The 18,097-nt window shown below is 45.4% G+C and overlaps 1 protein-coding gene across 3 annotated transcripts in view; it reads left to right on the forward strand.

Annotated features, from left to right (window-relative positions):
- Nucleotides 1-4,135: 4,135 nt before the first annotated feature.
- The window catches only part of STAB1 (stabilin 1), a 367,238-nt gene continuing 353,276 nt past the window's right edge, over nucleotides 4,136-18,097 (forward strand). For all 3 annotated transcript variants that reach the window (XM_083156377.1, XM_083156378.1, XM_083156379.1), the window contains exon 1: nucleotides 4,136-4,294. In XM_083156377.1, coding sequence (XP_083012503.1) covers nucleotides 4,232-4,294 — 63 coding nt within the window. In that variant the 5' untranslated portion in view covers nucleotides 4,136-4,231. The remainder of the gene's footprint in view (nucleotides 4,295-18,097) is intronic.

Consider the following 18,097-nt stretch of genomic DNA (forward strand, 5'->3'; position numbering starts at 1 on the left):
CTTGCGGCTTTGTACGGCTAGATGGTGCTGCCGTAGAAGATGGAGACCAAGCAACTTTGCAAAAAAAAATAAAAAAATTCTGGAAATGGTCATTCGATGTTTGTAGGCTGCTGGGCAATATATCACCAATCGCTGGGGGTAACTCTAACGCGTTTCGCCCTCCAAAAGGGCTTTTTTAAAGAATGGGCAGATGTAACGTACAGAGAAAGTAATGCTGGCCACACATTAGACCAACTTTCCTCCAACCATCCAACTAGTTGGTTGGATGGAATAAAAACCTGGTACTGGATAGGTGCAAATGTAATTTGTGATTAAGTCATTTGTTTACCAAATCTGAAAATGGACAACAACTGTCACTCAGACAATGTACTGTAGTTGGACCTACAGTATTTGATTTAAACAATGTCACTGAAAGTTTTTGTCCATTCTACTGAGTTTGAGAGCAAATTGCTTATTGGCATTTGCTCCCATACAGTACCAGATTTTCAGTCCAACCAACCAACTAGTTGGATGGTTGGAGGAAAGTTGGTCTGATGTGTGGCCAGCATTAGACTTGGGTGGGGTGTGTTGTAACTGACATCTAAATTGCAGTGTAAGAATAAAGCAGCCAGTGTCTACTCTGCACAGAAACAAAATAACTCCCCTCCCCAAATCTAAAGGCCCGTACACGGGGCGATTTGGGGCTATTTTTTGAATGATCTGACTAGAATGCTTAGAAAGTAAGCTTGGATCGTTCTGTGTGTACAGGGTATAACAATTACTCTGCATCACCCACAGGCATCGACAGTGCATGCACTGTATATGCTGCTAAGAGTGCCGCGTTTTGCCTACAAAATGCTGCTCCGCACAGATCGCTCAGCACACATCGCTGGTTACATTTGGCCCACCTGCAGTGCACATGGTATTGCCCATTTTGAGAACAAATTTGTCCTGCGATCAGGTCTTAATTAGGCCAATAGTGAGATTGTGGGATTATTTATCTGTTGATGCCCTTTGTTGTAATATGCTCATATCATGTGGCCTTTTCTAAACCCTTTAAGGAACAAAGAATTGTTACATAAGCAGCACATTGGCCCTTATTTAGATCTGATCGCAGTAAAAATTTGTTCTCAAAATGGGCAAAACCATGTGCACTGCAGGTGCGGCAGATGTAACATGTATAGAGAGAGAGATAGATTTGTGTGAGTTATTTTGTTTCTGTGCAGGGTAAATAGTGACTGAATTATTTTTACACTGCAATTTAGATTTCAGTTTCAACACACCCTATCCAAATCTAACTCTCTCTATACATGTTATATCTGCCCCACCTGCAGTGCACATGGTATTGTCCATTTTGAGAACAAATTTGTACTGCGATCAGATCTGAATAAGTGCCATTGTCCGAACAGTCTTAACAGCATTGTAGGCCCTGGGCAGAGCAATACACTAGGGCCTCTTCCAACTTATTCATGGGAATAGGTAAAAAAAAAAAAAATAATAATTGACTGTACACAAATGGGTGTAGAACATTTGCAGATGCATCCACTTTGCGGTCTAGCTGTGCATTGTGGGCAATGTGGTAGATTTAGCAAAGACTATACTCAAAAATTCAATGATGTACCAACGTGAATACTGAACCCCTAGGTCCTTATTCTGGTTCACTCGCAAAGGCAAATTCCTTCTCAAATGGGCAAAACCATGTGCACTGCAGGGGCGGGGGCAGAAGTAACATGTGCAGAGAGATTTAGATTTGGATGGGTTATTTTGTTTCTGTGCAGGGAAAATACTTGCTGCTTTATTTTTACACTGCAATATAAATCCCACTTGGAGTAGAACCCCACCCAAATCGAATTCTCTCTGCACAAGTTACATCTGCCCCCCCTTCATATGCAGTGCACATGGTTTTGTCCATTTGAGAAGGAACTTGCCTTTGCGAGTAAACCAGAATAAAAGCCCAATTTCCTAGTGCAGTGGTTGGTGGTTCTCCCACAATTCAGTAATAGTAACTGAGGAAATAGTAAATTGCAAAGATGCAATTGAAGTAAAAATTGCTTTGTGGGGCACTCTTAGTTGAGGAATTGGTTGTAGTAATTAATACATAACTTTTAATTCAATTGGTAAAATAAAGGAGAAGAAAATATTGGATGAATTGGGATTGTTTACGCTGGAAAGAAGACGTTTAAGGGGAGATATGCCAAACATGTTCAAATATATCAGGGGCCAATATAAAGAACTGTCAGGTACCATTTTCGGTTTAAGGAAGGACTATGTAACTATGAGTAGAAATTACTGTTGACAATACAACACATATACATTTTTAGCATATCATACTGTATGCATCAGTACAAATAATCACTTTGAAATAAGCGGATTGATGCATTAATAATAGTACAGGTTATTAGAATACTTCATTAACCTTAATAATTTCTACAATAGTATTACGGTTTAGGAATTATTCTTATAACCTGCACAATCACGTCAGTGTACACATACAGAGGGATGCGAAGGCTGAAACGCAGCAATAACATGTCCCTGAATGGGCGTGTTTTCACAGTTTACAGCCAATGGCATGCAGCCATCATAACAGAGTACACGTAACTCAGACCCCTTCTGATGATTCAGTTTTAGCTGCACACAGAGCCGCACTTCCCATTCGGCATGTGCCTAGGAGTGGCACCTGCCTGGTGGTGACACTTGGATGCGTGTGATAGTACTGTCAGCCTGAAATGTACCAGTAACTGCAAAATATCCATCGTACATTACCATATTCCATCTTTAATGGAGTGTAAATGGATAGGACATGCAGATACTGCCCCTGTAAACTGCCCTACTTAGTAAACATGTATCCATATAAAAAATGCCAGTTAGTGGTATTAATCCATTAAATTGGCTATAATCAAATGAGGGCTTATATGTAACCAATAAAAAGAATACAAATAGGTGGGGGCGGCCATTATTGTTGTGCCTAGGGGCGCCCCCACCCCTAAATCCGCCCCTCGCTGCACACTGCCGTACCCTTACCTTATGGTGTGAGTGCACCCTCACTCTGATCACACATATGTTTAAACTGGCCATGCACTTGTCTGATTTTATCCAAGACTCAGTAATGTATGGGGGCCTTTACTTCACAATGACTCCACACCCATTCCATACCCAATCTCAGGCTCCTGGTCACAGGGTCTAAAGTTACTGGAAAAAAAAAAGATGCAGATTGTGAGAATTTGCCAACACACATAGGTGTGTGCACATTGAGTATTAGGGGTGCACAGGCACCCCCTAATGCTGTGCCCATTTTATGAAAACCTCCTTGCCGCTAGCAATATCTGCAATACCTTTTACCAAAGACTTTTGCTTTTTAGACCTGTATTCCATTTAAAGAAGAGCCCATCAAACAATTACGTGTTTCGCATTGTTATTTGTACTAGACCATTGTCATATCACTACATAACTGCATCATCCATATATGTTTATGACTTTATTTGCCTTTACTGTTACACAGAGTAATTAGAAGATTAAAACTGTAATAGGCAGGAGATTATGTTGTGGCTGAGAGATGTTTTATATTGTAGCCAGGGCCAATAGCTGATGGTAGACACGCCTGATTGACACACCCAATGGGCAGTAATAGACATGCATAACAGGGGGTGCCACACACACCCCTTATATAGTGCACCCCCTAATAAAATGTGCTGCACACGCCTATGCCAACACAGTGGTAAAAATCGCAGCTTGAGACAAAAACAATTCACAAATAGTTTTTTAGGTGTGACCCTGAATTAGGTCCCCTGGGCCTGTGCAGTCAGCATGCTAATGGGGTACACATTGGTCCTTGTGTTACAATATAGTATGTTATTCTTAGAACTAAGCAGGCGAGACTCTGGGACCTCACTCGTGTCTCTAATGCGCTTCAGTTATTTAAAGTGACCAAGTCACTTTCCCAACTGCTTTCTCATCAATTTACAGATTTTCATGAGGTGCCGTTTTTGCTGAAAAGATCAGGGTTTCCTTCCATGTGTTTTGAACTGATATGAAAAAGGAAATCCGGAGTGGTTCCTGTTCTCCCCCCTTTCTAAAAAATAGAAAAAGGAAGAGAGGAGGTTTGTGCTTGTTGGTTGTGTAGATCAGGATTACTGTTGTGACCAGTTCAGATGCTGAAGTTCGTTCTCCAAATGACACTCTGAGACTTGTACGTTATCGTAGGGGACGCGGATCAATATCAGCAGCTGATGACATACTCCAGGCACATCTAAAAATGCTCTGCCCTGGGAATGGCTGTATACTATTAATGGCCTGTATAGGAATGGTAGCAGCGCAGGTGAGTTGGCTGAATATTGGAACATCCTTCTATGTTTTCATTCATACTTAGGGACAAATGTAACAGGATGAGTCATGTCTCTTGTATTCTGCATTACAACAGGCATTGTGCAACCATTGCTACATATTGTGGGAAGCTAGATGACCTATTTATATATTGTGGTACAGTCTGAGTCTACAGCAGGGATGGGGAACCTTTGACCCTCCAGCTGTTGTTGAACTACACATCCTGGCATGCCCTGCCTACAGCTTTGCTATTTGGCCATGATAAAACTGTTGCAAGGCCCTGGGCAGATGTAACTTGTGCAGAGATAATTAGATTTGGGTGGGGTTTTTACTTCAAAGTGAGAACTATATTGCAGTGTAAAAATAAAGCAGCCAGTATTTACCTTGCACAGAAACAAAATAACTCACCCAAATGTTACTCTCTCTGCACATGTTACATCTGCCCCTATCCCAGCAGTGAACATGAGTTTGTCCATTTGAGAAGGAATTTGCCTTTGTGAGTGAACCAGAATAAGGGCCTTAGTTTAGGCAGATACATGCAGTAAATACTTGTCAGATTTCCGATACATTTTAAATATTAACTCCAAATGATAATGAGAAAAAATATTCTGCACAAACATGTTTAGTTGCTTTCATCAATTAGAAGAAAATGTTACTTATCTACAGTGGGGAGATGGTTATTATTATGTTTTTTTTTTTTTAATCAATACATTCTAGTATCTATTAGTACCATACAATAGCATATTGGGGTATATTTGTCAGCCAGATTTTCATAACATTTGTCAGATACTACAGGTTGTGCATGGTGTTATGTGTATTGCTTTCTAAATGCAGAAGATTTCACCGAAAACCTGCAAAAAGTCAGTAACTAACTACTGTAGCATTGCACACTGCAGTCCCATTATTCTCAATAGGAACTATAGTCTGATCCTTGTGTGCTAAGTGCCAAAGCTTTATCCAGATGGTTACCACCATCCTCAGATGATATTGGTAAATATGACTATGGGGCAGTACGGATGGTGTAATGTTTAGCATTGCTGCCTCACAACACTGAGGTCATGGGTTCAATTCCCACCATGACCCCATCTGTGCTTGTGTGGGTTTTGTGTGGGTGTGGGTTGCTCCAGTTTCCTCCCACAATCAAAAAATATAATGGTAGGCTATTGGATACCAACAAAATTAACCCTAGATTGTCGGGTGTGGATCATTTGGTCGACAGTCATTAGGTCATTAGTCATTAGGTTGACATGCTGAAAGGTCAACATGGGTCTGAGTAGACATAGGTATAGGTCGACATGGGCAAGGTCGACAGTCAAAATGTCGACATGGGGTTTTTCGCAGTTTTTTAAGCCAACACAGTCGACATGGACACTGTAACCTAGCACCGCGTCCCCTCACATGGCTCGCTGTGCTACGCTGGGCACACTATTTTATTCTCCCTCCACGCCCTAGTGGATGGTACAGCATGAAATACCGCCTGTTGGCACGTGTCGGTTCAAAAAACAGTGAAAACCCCATGTTGACCGTTTGACTGTTGACCTTGCCCATGTTGACCTAATGACCTGTCGACCTAAACCCGTAGGGACGCAGGGACGGATGTGAGTGTTCAAAATATTCTGTGTAAAGCACTGAGGAATATGTGTGCACTATATAAGAAATTGTTAACAGATAAATAAATATGGAGGAATTTCAAAGTTGAGGGCTCTTACAATCCTACGATCTCTCTCCTGCAGACGCAGAGTTTCACAACATGTGACCCTGTGCACATGCACACAGTGGTGGCATCTTTCAGAAATAAATGTGCCAGGAAGTAATTCACAGAAATGTTTAAAATGTTTGTACATAGAGGGTATAATCATGTAAATAAAAGGATTATTCCTGCTGTCATATGGACTGATAATAATCACTGGACAGGGGCCCATTTCTTGTGAATGAATAACTATTGTGTGCAAAGGTTCATTCCCATGTACATTTTACTCAATTTAATTAGTATGTTAAATTCCTGATTTAGTAAATATGAATATATATATATATATATATATATACACAGGGCCGTCTTAACAGCAGTGTGGGGCTCTGGATAAAGCAATGCACTGGGGCCCTTAGCCATTCTCCCCTCCTTAGGGGGGGGGGGGGTGCTATCAGCAACAGCGTTGATGTCCTACGGGTGGCAGGGGGTGCTCTATCTTCCACTCAACATGTTGGACCTGCAGCAGTAACTTCGGCTAATTACTCCTTTACTGCACAGGTGGTGGGAGGGTGAACACTAACGTGTGGAAGGGAGCACTGAGCTGAATGATGGGTCCCTTGTAAATGACTTCCAGGGAGGCAGGGGGTGTTTTATACACAGGGGAGGGTTGGATAATGGAGTGGGCTTAATTTTCTGCATTTTCCGGTGGAAGTGCAGCTTGTTAGACTGCAGATTTTGCCATTATCTGGAAATAGATTTCTTAGCCTTTAATGGTATAAAAACCTAGAGTCCCAACTTTCAGGAGGTGCTGGGAACTTGGGATCAGAGAACAGGAGCCAGAGCAATCCATTGCCAAAAATATAAAACTGTACACCAGACGTTTGGAGCTGGAGCAGGGACCGGCTTCTGGAAGGCTGATATCTCTAGTTCTGGGCATCATAGAGACAAGCTGCTAGTGTCAACAGAAAGGGGAGAGTCCCAGCTTTTGGAATATACTCTCAGAATAACTATAAGTTAGAGAGAACCTGAGAAATATGATTGGGAATTGCAATTAACAGGTCGGATGTGGACTGCTGCTTTGAAGTTGGATATCTACAGTTCCCCAGGGCCGATTTTCTAAATTCTGGTATCCCGGGAAAAAGGGGATCCTCAGCTATCAGCATCGGGCCCTTATACACCTGGGAAAATGCCTATTAAGCCCACACGAAAAGATGGCCCTGTATATATATATATATATATATATATATATATATATATATAGGGTTCTGGATGACACCCAAGGAGATGTTTTTTGCTGGATGGAGTGCGATCTTATCTCTACACACACACACACATATATATATATAGATATATACACATTATATATATATACATTTTATATATATATATATATATATATATAGACCCAATTGAAGTAGCACTCCTCTCCGTGAGTGAATGTCCGGTGCACGCCACAGTCCTGCTGGTGGCAGGCAAATACATAGACAGCGTAGAGGTGGCACACGGTGAAACAGCAATAAAGGCACGGACCCCTAGATTAGGTCGACGTTTCGAAGCTTTAATATTACGCTTCTTCTTCAGGACCAAGTTACAAATGACACCAGTGTAAAAACAGACATTAAATACATACATACCAATACGCCCACCGTCGTACGCTTCCCAGCACGCCCGCTGTGAGGTGACGTCATCAAGACCGGACTGGTTGCTCATGTGTTGTGCGTCACCACGTTGTGACGCTACCCATACTCACGGTCTCCTGCACTCAGCCTCTCAGCGTCCTGGCGTGATCTGGTAGTCATGACGACCGGAGCTGCCTCTAAACAAAACAATACAAGACATGCTTGAAATAGCAAAAAGCAAGAAAATGTGCATTAAAAATTGCGAGTGGACAAAACAACATAATACAAAAAGCACTCATGGTCTCTTCCTCTAGAGATTACACGATATTTGAGTACTAACATCTGAGCCTATAGTAGCTCTACAAATTACTTTTAGTGCGAACATACTAAATATAGTGGCAGAAGAACATCCTAATCCAGATTGCAATAAAAATGAAAAAATTAACAGAATAACGCATCTAAGGATATATACAGGTATCAAATGAAGCAATGAAGGCCCGCTGATTCATTAAGCCCCCTAGGTGACAGTGTCCCCAACCTGTGGATCCACTGAGCTTCACAGCGGAGGAGCTTGAGTGACCTATTGCCCTCCCGGATATCAACAGGTACATGGTCTATGATGACGTATCTAAGCATCGGGATAGTATGTTTGGCCACCAGGCCACGGGCTGGTCACTATGCCCTTTGGCCAACGCTGCCTTGATGGATGATCTGTGCCCAGCCATCCTCTCCTCAGCGTACGCTCAGTCTTACCGACATAGTGCAACCCACACGGACACGTGATCATGTAGACTATGAACCGAGTCGTGCAGGTTACCCTATGTCGGATGACATAACGCTTGCCACTATGGAGGTGGCAAAAGGAGTCGGCCCTGGTGAGAGAATGGCAGGTAGTCTCTCTGAAGTGATAAAGTGTCTGTGATTTTTATCACCGGCCAATCAGCTCCTACCTGCCATTTTTCCAACCAAGCCTGTTACTTCACAGTTAGGAGCTGATTGGCCGGTGATAAAAACCAGACACTATCACTTCACCGAGCTTAATAAATATACCCCGAGTTCATAAAGCGCCACCTATTAATGCACGTGTGCCCACCAAACAATAAATTCAGAGTGTCTGCTGTCAGCAGCACTGACCAGAGACTCCACATAGGGGCCCATATAGCCGCAAATATTAAGTATCACCTGAATGTATCAGGAGGGACCGCAGCAGGATTCTCCAATCCCTCCTGCACCGCTGCCGTCCTCATCCCCAAGAGGTTACTATGGGGGATTCGAAGATGCCCAATGCATCAACAACGGGCAGCATCACTTTGAGTCCCTGGGCTACCACCATTCTGTGGTAGCCCACTGTAGCCTATCGGCTACAGACCACACTTCTGCCGGAGTAGTGCAGTCAGTAGAGTCGTGGGGGTGAAAGCTAACTGTGCATGTGCAAAACCCCTGGCATCCGGCTGAGCACACCGCAGAGACAGGCTTCTTTCAGAGCCATGTCTCTGCGTGTGAAGAATGGGACATCCCTGTGATAGGATTGCATATTACAATTTATTTATTTATTTACAGTTTCTTATATAGCGCAGCAGATTCCGTTGCGCTTTACAATAGTAGACAGTGATAAGACAAACTGGGTAACAACAGACAGACAGACTTGGAGGTAGGAGGGCCCTGCTGCAAGCTTACAATCTATTGAATGCAATCTATTGTTTATACCAGGGGTGGGGAACCTTTTTTCTACCAAGGGCCATTTCGATATTTATAAAATCCTTCGGGGGCCATATAAAAATTATCAATATATTCATGCGGGTATTATACACACGGGCAGCGGTATATACACATGTGGGCATTATACACACAGGCAGCGGCATATACATGTGGGCATTATACACATAGGCAGCGATATATACATGCGGGCATAATACACATGGGCAGCAGCATATACACTTGGGCATTATACACACGGGAAGCGGTATATACATGTGGGCATGATACACACAGGCAGCGATATATACATGTGGGCATTATATACACGGGCATCGGTATATACATGCGGGCATTAAACACATGGGCAGTGGCATATACATGTGGGCATTATACACACAGGCAGTGATATATACATGCGGGCATTATACACATGGGCAGCGGCACATACATGTGGGCATTATACACATGGGCAGCGGCACATACATGTGGGCATTGTACACACGGGCAGCGGAATATACATGTGGCATTATACATATAGACACACGGGCAGCAGTATATGCATGTGGGCATTATACACACAGGCAGCGATATATACATGTGGGCATTATACACATGGGCAGTGGCACATACATGTGGGCATTATACACATGGGCAGCGGCACAGACATGTGGGCATTGTACACACGGGCAGCGGCATATACATGTGGGCATTATACATACGGACACATGGGCAGCGGCACAGACATGTGGGCATTGTACACACGGGCAGCGGCATATACATGTGGGCATTATACATACGGACACATGGGCAGCGGCACATACATGTGGGCATGATACATACAGACACATGGGCAGTGGCACATACATGTGGGCATTATACACACGGACACATGGGCAGCGGCAGTGTGGAGAAAGTGACAGTGTCACCCCCCAAACAGGTTTATGTGATTATCTCTGATTATGATAATCAGAGATAATCACATAAACCTGTTTGGGGGTGAATCCAGGGGTAAATGACAACCCCTGGATCTCTCAGTCACTGGGGAAGGGAGTAGTTGGGTGAGAGGAGTGGCACAAGAGCAGCAGCATTTACTTTTTTTTACCGTTTGGTCTCCGGCAGAGTCCGGCTGATGGAGGCTGCTGCTGCTGGGGCTGATGCTCCCGCCTCCCGCCCATGCAGTGCATGGCGGGCGCATCACAATAATCGCGAGAGTCCCGACTCCCTACCGCCCGCAGGGATTGGCTGGCGCATCACCTCCCACGGCCGCAGTGTTGGCCGGCCGGCGCGTCTGCTGCATTGCTCTCCTCGTATCCGGGCGGGCTGCGCATCACCTCCAACTGGAGGGTAAGCACTGCATTCATGTCGGCGAGCGGGCAAACTGGGTGCGGGGGCCGTGTCCGGCCCGCGGGCCGGAGGTTCCCCACCCCTGGTTTATACGATCCATAATAAATGGGCCCCATAGGGTGGTACGGAGTCCGGGAGCTGATAAATAGGATGGTCAGAGGACTCTGATACCCCTTTCACATTGCCAAAATAACCCTGGTTATTGCCGGGTTGAGGCTGCATAACCTGGATTGAGGTGGACTCTAAATGCACCACTATTAAATATCCCAGGTTAAGCAACCTGGCATTTCAAAAAGGGATATAAGCAGTGTTAAATGGCCCAACCCAGGTTATTTCACCTGTGGTTCATTGTAAACTGCTCATTGGCTTCTCATTGTGGGGGAAATTTACTAATATGGATTCGTAGAAAAAAGGTGTATTCGTAGGGAGAAATACACCTTTTTTTTACGAATTTGTATTTTCGGGATTTACTATCCCGAAAATACAACAATTCGTAGTCCTAGGGATGGAACATTCGTATTTGTATTTACAAATACGAATGTCTACAACAGGGGTGTCCAACCTTTCACCTTCCCTGGGCCACATTAGAAGATGAAAATTTGGTTTGGGCCGCACATAAAATAAAATAACAGTAACGATACCTGATCATCCAAAAAAAACATAGACAACATAGTTAAAAAATTAAACTTAATTGGAAATGAAGTTAGTGAGATGTTTGACATTGTTTCTCACATTCTGACACAGAGGGGGAAATTTACTAAAGGAAATTTGTAAAAAATAGGTGTATTTGTATCCAGAAATACACTCATTTTTGACATTTACTATCCCGAAAATACGGCAATTCGTATTCGTATTGATAGCACATCAATACGAATACGAATTGCCGTATTTTCGGGATAGTAAATGTAAAAAATGAGTGTATTTCTGGATACAAATACACCTATTTTTTACAAATTTCCTTTAGTAAATTTCCCCCAGAGAATAAGCCGAAATTCACATTCTGACACAGAGAATAAGCCAAAATTCACATTCTGACACAGAGAATAAGCCAAAATTCACAATGTGACACAGGGAATGAGTACAAATTCACATTCTGACACAGAGAATAAGCCGAAATTCACTTTCTGACACAGAGAATAAGCCAAAATTCACTTTCTGACACAGGAAATAAGCCAAAATTCACAATGTGACACAGGGAATGAGTAAAAATTCACATTGTGACACACAGAATAAGCCAAAATTCACATTGTGACACAGAAAATAAGCTGAAATACACATTCTGACACAGGGAATGAGTAAAAATTCACATTCTGACACAGGGTGCAAGATAACACATATGCCCCCACAGTGCCAGGTGACACATATGCCCCCACAGTGCCATATGACACATATGCCCCCACAGTGCCATATGACACATATGCCCCCAAAGTGCCATATGACACATATGCCCCCAAAGTGCCATATGACACATATGCCCCCACAGTGCCATATGACACATATGCCCCCACAGTGCCATATGCCCCCACAGTGCCAGGTGACACACATGCCCCCACAGTGCCAGGTGACACACATGCCCCACTATACATATGCCCCACATTAAGCTCCATTATACATATACCACACCGTGATGCTCCATTATACATATGCCACACCGTGATGCTCCTTTATACATATGCCCCACAATGTGAAGCTCCATTATACAAATGCCCCACAGCGTGAAGCTCCTTTATACATATGCCCCACACATTGATGCTCATTAAACATATGCCACACAAATGATGCCCATTAAACATATGCCCCACACCTTGATGCTCATTAATTAATAATCATCAAGGTGTGTGGGGCATATTCACACTTATATTCATAATGCCCCATGGTAATGCCACTTATATTCATAATGCCTCCTGGTAATGCCACTTATATTCATAATGCCCCCTGGTAATGCCACTTATATTCATAATGCCCCCTGGTAATGCCACTTATATTCATAATGCCCCCTGGTAATGCCACTTATATTCATAATGCCCCCCTGTCGACTTCAAAACAGTGAAATAACCTGGTGCCCTCCAGAGAACAGACAGCCCAGCCGGACTGCCTGGATACGTGTAATAGAAGGGATGCGGCGGCACTCGGAACAAACCAAACAGAGACCAGGATAGTCACCAAATATATGTGTATATATATATATATATATATATATATATATATATATATGTATACATGTGTGTATATATATATGTGTGTGTGTGTGTGTGTGTATATATATGTGTGTATGTATATATATATATATATATATATATATATATATATATATATATATATATATACACACACATATATATATCTTTGTGTGTGTATGCTATGTAAATGTAATGGACAAAAAGCTTATTTTAGGTATAACGGGGGTCACGCCCATTTTCTGGTTAGGCCACGCCCATTTACATGACCGCACCCACTTTTCGGGGAGCGCATTAAGTAGATGGGGGGGGGGGGGGGGACTCTCCAGGAATCAAACATGCTTCAGGTGGCAACCCTATCTGTCAGCCATGATTGCTGCAATGCTGTGAGCTGGCCCTACCCTCTCCTTTTGTCCCCTTCTGACTTGTCATCTTTCCGAGTCAAAAAATAGTCCATTTAAAATGACATACATGGTGTTTTAATGGCTGACCTGGGATGACTGAAAAGCTGCCAACCCGGCAATAACCTGGGTCAAAAGTGCAATTAAAAGGGCACGACATTGGCTATCCCAGGTTGGACCCTGGTTTGCGATGTGAAAGTGGTATTAGAGTCCCGCTACCCCCACCTGCTACAGCCCAGACCATCTGTATTGCTGAATATTTTCAAGTTAATCCCAGACAGACCGGCCTTTAAATGGTTCTAGAGAACTGGGGAAGAATACACAAACCAAAAAAATATCCACCAGTCCTCTACTGTTACAGGGAGCTACTCTGAGATGGTGGTGTGCGACTGCCACATTGCACACAAAACACCCTTTTGTGTATAGGTAGGCTTACCACACTGTCCCTTTAAACCAGGACTTTCATGAATTACACAGGTTCCGAGGTTCATTAATACCACCCAAAATGTAGGCTTGAAGTTAGCCACACAGATCCTGTGTAATTGATGAGTTCTCCTGATTTAAAGGTATAGTATAATAAGCCTGTGACGGTGTATAGGGAAATATAAATATATTTAGGGACTATGAAAATATGATATACATCCATTTACAGTGAATGGTAGGACCGAAGACGCGAGCATAGGCAGCAAAGCACTGCACAGAGTTAATGCAATACATGCACTTGTGCGTACGCATCACGGCAACAACATATGAGGAGATATCTGTATATCCAGTTTCTACAAACACACAACCCACTGATCCCAGGTGAACATTACTATGTGACTGGATCATACAAGCTTGTGAGCAGGGCCCTTTTATCTCTGTCTGACAGTTATTTCACCAGTCCTGTTTTTTTTTACTCTTTTGATTTCAATTGTAAAGTGCACCTGAATATGCTGGCGCTATATAAATAAATGTTAATAAATAATACAGTAGTGGCAGTAACAGGAAATGATTCAGATCTCTGTGTATTGGACAGGACTAAATGGGCCTACACACATGGAGATGTTCTGAGCTTTCTGAGCGATGCTAGATTGCTCAGCAAGATTGCTCAGCACAGAGCAATGTGTGCTGAGCAATCTATCAGGGCCAGTGTTCTCCGGTGAGAACACTAGCCCTGACCGATCAATATCTAACATGCTGGATATTAATCACTGGGCGATAACGCTACGTGGGGCCGCACATCGCTATCACTATGTAATGATGCATCCAAATCGCTACATGTGTAGGCCCCATTACTCATCACTATGTATTAGACAACTTACATTATGTACTAGGCTGGGCTAACCTCACTTAGAGGACTTGCATTATGTACCAGACAGGGTGAACCTTGCTTAGGCAACTTCTATTTTGTACTGGGAAGGGCTAACCTAGCCTAGAGGACTTGCAATATGTACTGGGCAGGGATAACCTCACCTAGAGGACTTGCATTATGTACTGGGCAGGGCTAAGCTCACCTAGAGGACTTGCATTATGTACTGGGCAGGGCTAAGCTCACCTAGAGGACTTGCATTATGTACTGAGCAGGGCTTCCTCGCCTAGAGGACTTGCATTATGTACTGGGCAGGGCTAAGCTCACCTAGAGGACTTGCATGATGTACTGGGCAGGGATAACCTCACCTAGAGGACTTGCATTATGTACTGGGCAGGGATAACCTCACCTAGAGGACTTGCATTATGTACTGGGCAGGGTTAACCTCGCCTAGAGGCAGTGGTGCAATTAGAAAAAATGTCTTAGTGGTACTGTGCTACGAAAAATGGGCGTGGTTAGGGGCGTGGTCATATGACACGAGGGTGAGTGGCTACATGACTAAACTTTAAAACACAATGACATTTCTGTTTAGGCTTGTGCATTGCATCCTGCACACAAAATGTAGGAGCCAGATAAACTACAAACAGGGATGTTGCTCGCCGAAAATTACACAGTAATGCCTGTTACACGTCACACATCCAATACATATAATACCCACTAGGTGATTCATCGCGCCCTACGGGCGCTCTTCACACCGTCGTAAGGGGCTGCGCCCCCTTAATTTGTGAACATTTGCATATGAGAAAGATGGTTAGAATTGTATGAAAGATGGCCTGTATTGCAACTTGAGTTATAGGTGAAATGTGTTAAATAGAGAGCATATGATGTGGAAGGGGGGTGTATTGTTTTGTTTCATTAAAAAGCGGTTACAGAGTAAGATGCACATTGATAGTGTGGATGGTACAGTGACATTTGTGGGTGTGGGGGGGGGCTGTGTGTGCATGTTGTTTAGGTGTGTATGCAATAGTATAGTAGGGTGTTTCTAAGTCAGCGGCTCCCCACTGGCGGAGGTCACGACACAGGAAAACAGGAGGCTCGGTAGTGATAGGGGTGTGTGGGCATAAGGGGGACTAAAGAGGAGGGTGGGAGATACTGTGCAGCTTCTGCCAGTGGGTGAGGGTCCAGCGTGGCAGTACAGGAGTACAGGATGGTGGCCCTGAGTCAGTGTCTCCTCCTACTGGTTGGGAGTTAGGGTGCATGAGAGCAGGAGGCTGGGCTATGAGGCATGATAGGGGCATGTTGGCAAAACAGCGTCAGCGACTCCCCAGTGGTGGAAGTTACTGTTCAGGAGAGCAGGAAGCTGGGTAGTGATAGGGGTGTGTGAGTATACAGGGGACTAAAGAGGGGCTTAGGGGTGCCGTGAATTGCGGGAGGGGCGCGGGGGGTGCCGTGAATCAAGGGAGGGGGGGTGCAGGTGTCGGTGAATCGCGGGAGAGGGCGGGGGTCCGCAAAGCGTGGGAGGGGGCGTGAATTGCGCGAGGGGGGGTTGCGAATCGCGGGAGGGGGGTGCGTGGGGGGTTCGTGAATTGCGGGAGGGGGGGGCACGGGGCGCGATGAATCACCTAGTTGCTTATATATTCTTGTAGAAGGATGGTAGGTTGTTGCTGTCATTCAGAATGCATTTACATAAACAGTAATAGTAGCAGTAAAAGGTCTGACTTAAAACACGAATCGTGGGAGGGGGGGTCGCGGGGTGCCGCGAGTCGCAGGAGGGGGGGGTGTGTCACGGGGTGGGGCCGCGAATTGCGGGAGTCACCGGGGGTGCCGCGAATTGCGGGGGGTGTGCTGCAAATCGCGGGAGGGGGGTCGCGGGGGGTGCCGCGAATCGCCACAAGAAAAAATCAACACAGAAAGTTCAACACATGTGAATGTTGACATAAGTGTGGCACTTCATCGGTGTCCATGTCGACACATGAGAATGAATATGAAAACATTCAAAAAAAGAAAAATAAATCTTCAGAAACTCATGTCAACCTTTTTCATTGTCGACCATAGCCGTGCCAGTGTTTTGCATGTGCCATTTAATCCTGGGGTTGCCGTGAATCGCGTGCGGGGGTGGGGGGGGAGGGAGGAGGTGAGGGGTGTCCGCGAATCACGGGAGGAGGGGTCGTGGGTGAATGCCGTGAATTGCGGGAGGGGGGGTCGCGGGGGGGGGGGGTGGTGTGGGTGCCGCGAATTGTGGGAGGGGGGGGGGGGGCGCGGGGGGTTGCAGTGAATCGCGGGAGGGTGGGTCGCGGGGGCGGGGGGTTGCCGCAATGACAGGAGGGGGGTCAGGGGTGGGGAATCGCGGTAGGGGGGGTCGTGGGGGGCACCGTGAACCGCAGGAGTGGGGCCCGGGGGGTTGGCGCGAATCGTGGGAGGGGGGGTCGCGGGGTGCTGCGAATAGCAGGAGGAGGGGGTGTCACGGGGTGGGGCTGCGAATCGAATTGCGGGGGGTGTGCTGCAAATCGCGGGAGGGGGGTCGCGGGGGTGCCGCGAATCGCCACAAGAAAAAATCTACACAGAAAGGTCAACACATGTAAATGTTGACATAAGTGTGGCACTTCATTGGTGTCCATGTTGACACATGAGAATGAATATAAAAACATTGAAAAAGTGAAAAATAAATCTTGTCAACCTTTTTCATTGTCGACCATAGCCATGTCAGTGTTTTGCATGTGCCATTTAATCGTGGGGATGCCGTGAATGGGGGGGGGGAGGGAGGGAGGGAGGGAGGTGCATACTTCCCAACATGACCCTCTCCAGGAGGGACACATTGCTCTGTTTCTGGACTTTCTTCTTAATTTATGGATTACCATCACCTGTGCTTAAACACCTTTCTTATCAATTACCCTGTTTAAAACAGGTGATGACAATCATAAATTAAGATGGAAGTCCACAACCCAGCGTTACAGCTCCAGACACACTTTGAGTGACAGATGTAGCCAAATATATAAGAGATGCCATAATGCCCATTGAGCCGCTGCCGCACAACTGATGCCCATTACTAATATGCCCCCACAGTGCCTCACATATGCCCCCACAGTGGTAAGTATGCCCCCAGTGCCAGATATGCCCCCACAGTGCCACACACATATGCCCCCAGTGCTAGGTATGCCCCCAGAGCCAGATATGCCCCCACAGTGCAACACATATGCCCCCAGAGCCAGATATGCCCCCACAGTGCCACACATGCCCCCACAGTGGTAAGTATGCCCCCAGTGACACACATACAGATGGCGCCGGCCTTATTATTGCTGGCGGAGCGCCAGGACCGTGTCCCTGGCGATCCGCCAGCATTCTGGCGCTCTGTCTGAATGAGACGCTCGTGCGTCTCCCACGCACGAGCGTCTCAATAGCCGGGCGGCGAGGCGGCGCGGCGGGTGCAGTCCTGCCCGTCTCCAGCTTCAGGGAGACGGGCAGGGCTGCGGGGGGGCGGTGTGGACCGGCGGGGACCCGGGGAAGCCGGCGGGGACCCGGCGAAAAGCACCGTCGGAACGGGACGCGCGTGCACCTCGTGCACGCGCGTCCCCTTCCGA

Source organism: Crinia signifera, chromosome 8 (genome assembly GCF_055691185.1).
Source record: "Crinia signifera chromosome 8, ASM5569118v1, whole genome shotgun sequence".
Lineage (NCBI taxonomy): Eukaryota > Metazoa > Chordata > Amphibia > Anura > Myobatrachidae > Crinia > Crinia signifera.